This window comes from Physella acuta, unplaced genomic scaffold, assembly GCF_028476545.2.
Source record: "Physella acuta isolate Inbredline_101_S28 unplaced genomic scaffold, ASM2847654v3 ptg000770l, whole genome shotgun sequence".
In the NCBI taxonomy this organism is placed as follows: domain Eukaryota; kingdom Metazoa; phylum Mollusca; class Gastropoda; family Physidae; genus Physella; species Physella acuta.
The window spans coordinates 228,623-241,407 of NW_026732288.1; the positions used below are offsets into that span (position 1 = coordinate 228,623).

At 41.1% G+C, this 12,785-nt stretch overlaps 1 protein-coding gene across 2 annotated transcripts in view; it reads right to left on the reverse strand.

The window, feature by feature from the left end:
- LOC131950545 (small conductance calcium-activated potassium channel protein 2-like) overlaps positions 1–11,641 on the reverse strand; it is a 52,049-nt gene extending 40,408 nt beyond the window's left edge. For both annotated transcript variants that reach the window (XM_059312755.1, XM_059312753.1), the window contains exon 1: positions 10,584–11,641. In XM_059312755.1, coding sequence (XP_059168738.1) covers positions 10,584–11,474 — 891 coding nt within the window. In that variant the 5' untranslated portion in view covers positions 11,475–11,641. The remainder of the gene's footprint in view (positions 1–10,583) is intronic.
- Positions 11,642–12,785: the final 1,144 nt, after the last annotated feature.

Genomic DNA, 12,785 nt, shown 5'->3' on the forward strand with positions numbered 1-12,785 from the left:
GAGATTTGTGGGGTGTAGGTTCAAGGTTTGGGTCATGAGGGTTGTAGGTTGTAGGTTTGAGATTTGTGGGGTGTAGGTTCAAGGTTTGGGTCATGAGGGTTGTAGGTTGTAGGTTTGAGATTTGTGGGGTGTAGGTTCAAGGTTTGGGTCATGAGGGTTGTAGGTTGTAGGTTTGAGATTTGTGGGGTGTAGGTTCAAGGTTTGGGTCATGAGGGTTGTAGGTTGTAGGTTTGAGATTTGTGGGGTGTAAGTTCAAGGTTTGGGTCATGAGGGTTGTAGGTTGTAGGTTTGAGATTTGTGGGGTGTAGGTTCAAGGTTTGGGTCATGAGGGTTGTAGGTTGTAGGTTTGAGATTTGTGGGGTGTAGGTTCAAGGTTTGGGTCATGAGGGTTGTAGGTTGTAGGTTTGAGATTTGTGGGGTGTAGGTTCAAGGTTTGGGTCATGAGGGTTGTAGGTTGTAGGTTTGAGATTTGTGGGGTGTAGGTTCAAGGTTTGGGTCATGAGGGTTGTAGGTTGTAGGTTTGAGATTTGTGGGGTGTAGGTTCAAGGTTTGGGTCATGAGGGTTGTAGGTTGTAGGTTTGAGATTTGTGGGGTGTAGGTTCAAGGTTTGGGTCATGAGGGTTGTAGGTTGTAGGTTTGAGATTTGTGGGGTGTAGGTTCAAGGTTTGGGTCATGAGGGTTGTAGGTTGTAGGTTTGAGATTTGTGGGGTGTAGGCCTATGTTCAAGGTTGGGCCATGAGGTTTGTCGGTTTGAGATTTATGTTTAAAGAGCGGGCACATGGTTGGGAGATGTTATAAACAGATTTTTGTTTCGTTAATATTTGGCTACGTGCGTGATTGTTTTTGTGGTATGGTTGCCAAAATCGACATTTGGTAACCGAAACTCCATGTACCACTGAAACGTGTGCCGATCGCGCCTAAACCATCAACAATCAGCGCCTTCATTGAGGGTGTATCAATGGTATACAGGCGCGCTGCCAGGGCGGTTCTGGCACTAAAGCAGACGTGTGGGATGACGTCATCTAGCCTGTTACGTACCGGACGAGATGTACGTTTACTCACTCTACATACACATACTCTAGTTATAAATAGATTGAGGAAACGACTCTTAACTAACGGGAACCTGACGCGGAGAGGCTGCTAGAGAGAAGGGTAAAACTACACATTTGGTTTAATTAGAGACAGCTACACATTTGGTTTAATTAGAGACAGCTACACATTTGGTTTAATTAGAGACAGCTACACAGTTGGTGTAATTAGAGACAGCTACACAGTAGATGTAATTAGATACAGCTACACAGTAGATGTAATTAGAGACAGCTACACAGTGGATGTAATTAGATACAGCTACACAGTGGATGTAATTAGAGACATCTACACAGTTGATGTAATTAGAGACAGCTACACAGTGGATGTAATTAGAGACAGCTACACAGTGGATGTAATTAGAGACAGCTACACAGTGGATGTAATTAGAGACAGCTACACAGTGGATGTAATTAGAGACAGCTACACAGTGGATGTAATTAGAGACAGCTACACAGTGGATGTAATTAGAGACAGCTACACAGTGGATGTAATTAGAGACAGCTACACAGTCGATGTAATTAGAGACAGCTACACAGTCGATGTAATTAGAGACAGCTACACAGTGGATGTAATTAGAGACAGGTACACATGTGGATGTAATTAGAGACAGCTACACAGTTGGTGTAATTAGAGACAGCTACACAGTGGATGTAATTAGAGACAGCTACACAGTGGATGTAATTAGAGACAGCTACACAGTGGATGTAATTAGAGACAGCTACACAGTCGATGTAATTAGAGACAGCTACACAGTCGATGTAATTAGAGACAGCTACACAGTGGATGTAATTAGAGACAGGTACACATGTGGATGTAATTAGAGACAGCTACACAGTTGGTGTAATTAGAGACAGCTACACAGTGGATGTAATTAGAGACAGCTACACAGTGGATGTAATTAGAGACAGCTACACAGTGGATGTAATTAGAGACAGCTACACAGTGGATGTAATTAGAGACAGCTACACAGTGGATGTAATTAGAGACAGCTACACAGTGGATGTAATTAGAGACAGTTACACAGTGGATGTAATTAGGTACAGCTACACAGTGGATGTAATTAGAGACAGCTACACAGTGGATGTAATTAGAGACAGCTACACAGTGGATGTAATTAGATACAGCTACACAGTGGATGTAATTAGAGACAGCTACACAGTGGATGTAATTAGAGACAGCTACACAGTGGATGTAATTAGAGATAGCTACACAGTGGATGTAATTAGAGACAGCTACACAGTGAATGTAATTAGAGACAGCTACACAGTCGATGTAATTAGAGACAGCTACACAGTTGGTGTAATTAGAGACAGCTACACAGTGGATGTAATTAGAGACAGCTACACAGTGGATGTAATTAGAGACAGCTACACAGTCGATGTAATTAGAGACAGCTACACAGTCGATGTAATTAGAGACAGCTACACAGTGGATGTAATTAGAGACAGGTACACATGTGGATGTAATTAGAGACAGCTACACAGTTGGTGTAATTAGAGACAGCTACACAGTGGATGTAATTAGAGACAGCTACACAGTGGATGTAATTAGAGACAGCTACACAATGGATGTAATTAGAGACAGCTACACAGTCGATGTAATTAGAGACAGCTACACAGTCGATGTAATTAGAGACAGCTACACAGTGGATGTAATTAGAGACAGGTACACATGTGGATGTAATTAGAGACAGCTACACAGTTGGTGTAATTAGAGACAGCTACACAGTGGATGTAATTAGAGACAGCTACACAGTGGATGTAATTAGAGACAGCTACACAGTGGATGTAATTAGAGACAGCTACACAGTGGATGTAATTAGAGACATCTACACAGTGGATGTAATTAGAGACATCTACACAGTGGATGTAATTAGAGACATCTACACAGTGGATGTAATTAGAGACATCTACACAGTGGATGTAATTAGAGACAGCTACACAGTGGATGTAATTAGAGACATCTACACAGTGGATGTAATTAGAGACAGCTACACAGTGGATGTAATTAGAGACATCTACACAGTGGATGTAATTAGAGATGGCTACACAGTGGATGTAATTAGAGATGGCTACACAGTGGATGTAATTAGAGATGGCTACACAGTGGATGTAATTAGAGATGGCTACACAGTGGATGTAATTAGAGATGGCTACACAGTGGATGTAATTAGAGACAGCTACACAGTGGATGTAATTAGAGATGGCTACACAGTGGATGTAATTAGAGACAGCTACACAGTGGATGTAATTAGAGACAGCTACACAGTTGGATGTAATTAGAGACAGCTACACAGTGGATGTAATTAGAGACAGCTACACAGTGAGAGATAACCCGACACACCGTATCTAGCAAATGACACCCGACACACCACACATAGCTAAAGATAACCCAACCCTTCTAGTATGTGAACCCGACACACAAGTTATTAATTCTTAACATCCGAGACAGTACTTGATCTATACAGAACACACCCCACTCCACCACACACCACCTCAAAAAACAAAATACACCACCCCATACCACACTACACACCACCCCACACGATACACTACACTACCCCACACAAAACACCACCCCACACAACACGACACACAAAACACCACCCCACACAACACACCACCCCACACACCACAACAACCCACACAAAACACCACCCCACACAAAACACCACCCCACACAACACGACACACAAAACACCACCCCACACAACACACCACCCCACACACCACAACAACCCACACAAAACACCACCCCACACAACACACCACCCCACACACCACAACAACCCACACAAAACACCACCCCACACAAAACACCACCCCACACAACACGACACACAAAACACCACCCCACACAACACACCACCCCACACACCACAACAACCCACACAAAACACCACCCCACACAACACACCACCCCACACACCACAACAACCCACACAAAACACCACCCCACACAACACACCACCCCACACACCACAACACCCCCCACAATACACCACCCACACAAAACACCATCCCACACAATTACCCCACACCCCACCCCACACAACACACCACCCACACAACACTCCACCCAACCGAGTTCCCGGCCCACCACTAAATCACAACCCGACACACTTCTATTTATAAATAAACTGACACACTGAACTAAATATCAGACACACGGCATACTGGTTTAACCCCCCCCCTCCCAAAGCTGACCCAAGAGAACGAACCGTTTTCCGTCATCACAGCATGGCACCACCCCCCGGGGCCGGAACTTCAGCTGACCTTACTTGATGTCCATTCTGCTGCCACATGTAAATATCACGCTTATAATGAAAACAGTAACTCATTAATTGGATTAATGATTAGAGTCATTACTGTCACGTGTATCAACTATTGATCAGCAGTTTTCCAAGCCGGTTAGTTAGTTCAGACCAATCAGGCTGCCAGAGTGACGTCATACCCCCGACCCCCGGGGAATTCGAAACGAGGTGTTGTAGGTAATCAATAACACCTGCTGAATACCTGCCTTGGGAGTAATTAGCGATAGTTGATTTGGTCGTTACTGTCCGGTGTTGGTCATGCAAGTCCCTTTTGGTCATTTGAGTTCGTCATTACAGTCCAGTGCTGATTATTACAGTCCAGTTCTTGCTACTGCAATAGAATTGTGGTCATTACAGTTCAGATATGGACATTGTAGTCCAGTGTTGGTCATTACAGTCTAGTTCTGATTATTATTCTCGTTCTGATCATTACAGAATAGTTGTAGTCATTACAGACTAGCTGAGACCATTACAGTCTAGCTGAGCCCATTACAGCCTAGCTGAGACCATTCAAATCTAGCTGAGACCATTACAATCTAGCTGGGACCATTACAGTCTAGCTGAGACCATTACAATCTAGCTGAGACCATTACAATCTAGCTGAGACCATTACAGTTTAGCTGAGACTATTATAATGTAGTTCTGGTCATTACACTTATATGATGATGGCTTCACCCTAATTATATAATTCTAAACATTTAGTCAACAATAAATCACTTAGTGGAAACTTTTGTCATGGTAAAGTACTTTCCCCTTACACACAATACTGTATGTGCTTACAGCTAGTTGGTTGGAACCAATAGCCTAAGAACATCTCAATACTAGTAGCACCGTCCCCACACAACAATTTAGTGACCTAAACGGTTACAACAACTTAATTACCAAACGGTTACAACAATTTAGTTACCAAACAGATAGAACAATTTAGTTACCAAACAGATAGAACAATTTAGTTACCAAACAGATAGAACAATTTAGTTACCAAACAGATAGAACAATTTAGTTACCAAACAGATAGAACAATTTAGTTACCAAACAGATAGAACAATTTAGTTACCAAACAGATAGAACAATTTAGTTACCAAACAGATAGAACAATTTAGTTACTAAATGGATAGAACAATTTAGTTACCAAACAGATAGAACAAATTAGTTACCAAATGGTTAGAACAATTTAGTTACCAAATGGATAGAACAATTTAGTTACCAAACAGATAGAACAATTTAGTTACCAAACAGATAGAACAATTTAGTTACCAAATGGTTAGAACAATTTAGTTACCAAATGGATAGAACAATTTAGTTACCAAATGGTTAGAACAATTTAGTTACCAAACAGATAGAACAATTTAGTTACCAAATGGATAGAACAATTTAGTTACCAAACAGATAGAACAAATTAGTTACCAAATGGTTAGAACAATTTAGTTACCAAATGGATAGAACAATTTAGTTACCAAATGGTTAGAACAATTTAGTTACCAAACAGATAGAACAATTTAGTTACCAAATGGATAGAACAATTTAGTTACCAAACAGATAGAACAATTTAGTTACCAAACAGATAGAACAATTTAGTTACCAAATGGATAGAACAATTTAGTTACCAAATGGTTAGAACAATTTAGTTACCAAATGGTTAGAACAATTTAGTTACCAAACAGATAGAACAATTTAGTTACCAAATGGATAGAACAATTTAGTTACCAAACAGATAGAACAAATTAGTTACCAAATGGTTAGAACAATTTAGTTACCAAATGGATAGAACAATTTAGTTACCAAATGGTTAGAACAATTTAGTTACCAAACAGATAGAACAATTTAGTTACCAAATGGATAGAACAATTTAGTTACCAAACAGATAGAACAAATTAGTTACCAAATGGTTAGAACAATTTAGTTACCAAATGGATAGAACAATTTAGTTACCAAATGGATAGAACAATTTAGTTACCAAACAGATAGAACAAATTAGTTACCAAATGGTTAGAACAATTTAGTTACCAAATGGATAGAACAATTTAGTTACCAAATGGTTAGAACAATTTAGTTACCAAACAGATAGAACAATTTAGTTACCAAACGGTTACAACAACTTAATTACCAAACGGGTACAACACTTAGTTACCAAACGGTTAGGCCACGACTATAACCTAAGAACCTCTAAGTACTATCAAGTTCCCCACAACTATTCCGTTACTCAATGGTTACTACAATTGAGTTACCAAACGGTAACAACTGCAACTTAAATGTATCAGTCCTAACAACAGCCACCTTACAACTATTTAGTTACGAGACTGTTACAGCTAGAACTTAAGAACCTCTCGCAACAGCACCCCCCCCCCTCTCCCACACAAGCCGAGAATCCTTGAACCAACATGGCTGTAGAGAGATGCTGAGATGAATGACCTAAATTCACGTATTGATCAGTGCCATATCAGCACGTAGCGAATACCTGAATTCGTCGCGTTGGCACCGGGGACACATTTTTATCTGGCAGATCAAACGAGTTTATTAGAATTTCAACTGATAACCAAACATTAATGCTTTACGCATTCTTTTTAGTATAAAACTATTTTAAAATAATTTTAATGAGCATTTTTTTTCAATTGATGATAAAAACATCAATAGTATTGTTTACTTTCAAAATATTTACGTTTTGATTGCACTGACCCCAATCCCAACCCTTGAGTTGAACTTTGAACCTGACAATATCGATTGTATCCTTGCGCCACTCTTGTCGTGTGTCGCCATCAGGAAATCGATTTGGTTTCAGTGTCGAGGTCGCCTAAAGGGTCAGGCAAGGATGATGGTCAGTGGACAATACAAATTAAACGGTCACTCAAGTTCATGTTCAGTGACCAGTTTCAATTGAAATGGTCAGTCCAGTTCAAGTAAGTATAGGCTTACAAAGTAACCTAGAAAACAACATCAATATGATGACCAGAGGTTTATATCAAAGAATAGAATGTCAGTGGTGAGATGAAACGCATGAACTCCGTGTTTTTGGTCAACAGATCCACCTGATATCGTGGTCAACAGTCATTTAGATTCATGTAGTGTAGATATAGTGGTCAACAGTTACAGATACACCTGTAGTGTAGATATAGTGGTCAACAGTTACAGATACACCTGTAGGGTAGATATAGTGGTCAACAGTTAGATACACCTGTAGTGTAGATATAGTGGTCAACAGTTACAGATACACCTGTAGTGTAGATATAGTGGTCAACAGTTACAGATACACCTGTAGGGTAGATATTGTGGTCAACAGTTACAGATACACATGTAGGGACAGTCATTTAGATACACATGTATCTGTAGGGTAGATATAGTGGTCAACAGTCATTTAGATACACATGTATCTGTAGGGTAGATATAGTGGTCAAAAGTCATTTAGATACACATGTATCTGTAGGGTAGATATAGTGGTCAACAGGCATTTAGATACATGTAGGTTAGATATTGTCATTTAGATACACATGTATCTGTAGGATAGATATAGTGGTCAACATTCAGATACACCTGTAGGGTAGATATAGTGGTCAACAGTTACAGATACACCTGTAGTGTAGATATAGTGGTCAACAAGCATTTAGATACATGTAGGTTTGATATTGTGATCAACAGTCACAGATACAGCGTAGATATCTGACATACTAGCAACTTCAGCAGACAGCTACAAGATTGGAATCCCCAAGAAAAGATGAAATTTAATTAGGCAGGAAAAATTAAACGTGGGAAATATTATTTGTCAGTGAAGCAGAATCAACCGGAATGTTGTGAGCAGAACTTGGAGGAGTTGCTTAGAACCGAGTACGATGGTGAGATGTGTCCACAGAATGATGATAATGAAGATGTAGCATAAATATCCCATCTATATTAGCTGTGACACACCTTCGTGTATGTGACTGGTTAAATTTGTTGTAGATTTGAATTTAATAAAGACACCGAGAGTTAATTGGGGAGTTAATTGGGGAGCTAATTAACTTCTCGTGAAACTTGAAGAGTTCGCATATTCTTTTACAAGTTATTAAAAGGGCGAGGAAAAAAATCAGTTGACGTCATCTATTTACAGTCAGAGAGAATTACACTGATTGGCTGGGGGGATGTTCTCACGTGGAATAGTGCGTTCTTTGGGTGGAAGGGGGAGGGGGGGGGGGGGGGGGGGGCACGTGAAATAATGTGCTTCTTTCTTTTAAAAAAAAAGACATTAGACACTCAAATTTCGTTATACTACCGATCTTAATGCAGAGGCGATTTTATGTAAGTACATTTCCCTTTCAAGTGCACGGGGCGGGTGGAGTAGAGTTTACCTGTTTCAGTGACCTCGGTATATAAAGGGGTAGTGGGTTCAGCACGTTGCCCTTTACTTTCTCTAACGTGAGTCAGGTACCCATTAGAGCTGGGTGGACTCAGGGACGTCGAGCGGACTTGAGCCCCCGGGGTACGAAGTATTAGGGTTAGCCCTACCCTTCCACACCACCGTCCCATCTACATAATGTCATTAGATAAATTATATTACGTCAGTAGATGGTCTAAACAATATTACATGATCAAATCAGTAGATAATTTCAGGAGAATTACATAATGTCATCAGATGGTTTGTATCATGTCATTTTACGGTCTTCATCACATTATGCTGTAGATGGTTTACACCGTGTCATTAGGTGGCTAGACGACATCATGTCATTAGATCGCTAGATCACATCATGTCATTAGATGGCTAGACCACACCATGTCATTAGATGGCTAGACCACACCATGTCATTAGATGACTAGACCACACTATGTCATTAGATGGCTAGACCACACCATGTCATTAGATGGCTAGACCACACCATGTCATTAGATGGCTAGACCACATCATGTCATTAGATGGCTAGACCACATCATGTCATTAGATGGCTAGACCACATCATGTCATTAGATGGCTAGACCACACCATGTCATTAGATGGCTAGACCACATCATGTCATTAGATGGCTAGACCACACCATGTCATTAGATGGCTAGACCACATCATGTCATTAGATGGCTAGACCACACCATGTCATTAGATGGCTAGACCACACCATGTCATTAGATGGCTAGACCACATCATGTCATTAGATGGCTTAGATAACATAAATGTCATTTGAAGGTCAGCCCATGTCAAAACATGATCATTATAACGCCACAGGATAGTCTACACTGAGCTTTAAATGGTTAAATTGTCTACATTTGTGATTAGATGATCTTCACCAAAACATCTCATTAGATGCTTGTTAATCATGTCATTCGTTTGATGGCCTACTTTATGTCATTCTAAAGCATTCATCATGTTATTAGATGACAGAAATCATGGTATTAGATGGCCTACATCATGTCATTAGATGACATACATCATGTCAATAGATGGCCTACATCATGTCACTAGATGGCCTACATCATGTCACTAGATGGCCTACATCATGTCATTAGATGGCCTACATCATGTCATTAGATGGCCTACATCATGTCATTAGATGGCCTACATAAGTCATTTGATGGCCTACATCATGTCATTAGATGGCCTACATCATGGCATTCATTAGATGGCCTACATCATGGCATTAGATGGCCTACATCATGGCATTCATTAGATGGCCTACATCATGTCATTAGATGGCCTACATCATGTCATTAGATGGCCTACATCATGTCATTAGATGGCCTACATCATGTCATTAGATGGCCTACATCATGTCATTTGATGGACTCTATCTTGTCATTAGATGGTAGCTCTCACTTGTAATGTTGTTTTATTAGATGTCTCAACTATTTTATTATATAGCTTACATCTATGCAACACTTCAGTTACTTAGTATTTGGTGTTGTTACTAGATCTAGCAATGACAGTGAATGTAAATAACGGTACGCTACTACCAATGATAATGTATATAAATCAACAAACTGTACGACAATACCAAAGACAATAAATGTGAAAACCACGGCCCCTACCATATTGAAACTACCAATGACAATGAATACAAAACAAGAAACGATACGATACTTGATCTACCAATGACAATGAATGTAAAAACAACGGTCCTTACCTTATTGAAACTACCCCTGACATGAATATACAAAACAACAAACGATACGATACGATACTAGATCTACCAATGACAATAAATATAAAAACAACGGTCCCTACCTTCGAGTAAACTCCAGCCATGTTCAACTCTGTCTCCAGAACCATGATGGCGATACCGAACATGCCAAAAACTAGACAGTAGTCCGAGATTTTTTTCCGTTTCTGGTACAGCGCCCGTCGCTTGCCTAGCCTGTATCCAACACTGGGCTTCTGTCTGTTCTTCTGCTGCTGCAGTCTCTCCTCGTTAAACTTGTGAAACTCCGACCCTCCTCCCACCAAAGCGAACCCGGCCTCCTCCGTGTAGCTGAGCTTGGAGGAAGTCGGTAAACTCTGCATGGATGTTGGTTTCTGGAGCTGCTTGAAAGATCCGATAGCGCCATTAACACGCATGTAATCAGCCCCTATGTCAGACAGAGTGTGAGCATTGTGTTTACCACCGTCGTCACTGTAGGCCCGACCGGTGTCCTCCTCACTGTTAGCCCGGGCCTTGTCTTTCTGGGAGGAGAAGTACGGCGACCGTCCCCGGGAGATGTTGGACGCTCGCAGGTTCAGCTCCGACTTAGACACGACGTTAAACGTGGGCACCGGGTCGGTGCTGGTGGAGGCGAGTTCGTAGCTCGGGCCCATGTTCCTCAGCTTCCACTCTGGGGAGTGTCTCTGGAACATCTGACCACGGGCAGGACCGATCTGGAACTGTTGGTGGGAATATTCCTCCGGGCTGGGTTGGATATCCGAGTAAGACGCGTAGCTCTGGAGTTCGATATCAGGCGAGGTGTATCCCTTGTTGACTCGACCATCATTCGCTTCAGGGGTGAAAGAGTTGTTGGTGCAGGAGGCGCTCTGTGGGATACAGCTGGTGATGAACGCGTTGTTGACGGCACTGCCCCCTATGTTGACATGAACGTCGGGCAGGTACGTCACGGGGCAATCAGCTGTGAGATGAGGCTCCATGGCATATCGTGTCCTCTCCTCATGGTTGTCAACAAGTTTCTCCCAGTCGGCTGTAGCTCTAGAAATGTAGTACTTGTGTCTACTGGCATCGTGCCGCTGTTGTGTCGTGCCTGGGTATTTACTCGTCTTGCTCGCTGATCGATGCTTGCATGGCGCCTCCTCGCTGATCGTCTGCGTGTCTGAATGTAAATTGTAGAGGCTGGAACACAGCGCGCGCCGCTCAGTGGCGTCGCTGCCGGCGCCGTGCGGGGATTCCCCTCCCGCCCCCAGCAGCCGCTCGTTGGAGTTGATTCTGTGACGCGGGCTAGCGGGCTCCAGAAACATTCTAGTGCACTGTGGGCTTGTGTTTACACACACATCATGTTTTGTGGGCTTGTTTTACAGAAACATCATAGTGTATTGCGGGCTTGTTTTACATAAAAATTATGTATTGCGGGCTTGTTTTACAGAAACATCATAGTGTACTGTGGGCTTGTGTTTACAGAAACATCATAGTGTACTGTGGGCTTGTTTTACAGAAACATCATAGTGTACCGTGGGCTTATTTTACAGAAACATCCTACAGCGCTGTGGCTTTGTGTTTACATAAATAAACGTGGTCTATAGTGTGGTTCTGTCGTGTACTACACACCAATCTGTTTTGTACTACTCATCATTTTATCTTATACTACACATCAGTCTATGTAGGGTGTAACTCATCAATCTCTTTTGTAGGAAACTTCCCATCAGTCTATTTTGTAGACCACTACACACCAGTCTATGTTGTAGACCACTACACATCAGTCTATGCTGTAGACCACTACACACCAGTCTATGTTGTAGACCACTACACACCAGTCTATGTTGTAGACCACTACACACCAGTCTATGTTGTAGACCACTACACACCAGTCTATGTTGTAGACCACTACACACACAAAACATCAGTCAATGTTGTACTACACATCAAAATGTGATATACTACTCACCACTCATTGTTCTACCTGTAGCACATTTTATCCCACATTGGAAATAATTGTATGGTGTACATCATTACATTTCACACCATCAATACTGTAGAAAGAATATCAGACATAGCTGTTATACACATGACATTAGTCTATGATGTGCTAGCCTATGTTTGATTTTTTATCTACATTTACATACATTTTCATTTACATACTTTGATTTAGATTTTTTCGTCCTAAAATAAAATACATGCACATTTTGTTTTACTTTGTATTTTTTCTTAAGTATCATAAGCTTATTTAATCAAAGACATTTGAATTATTTTTTATTTAAACTTTTTTTTAAATCTATTTTTAAGACAGC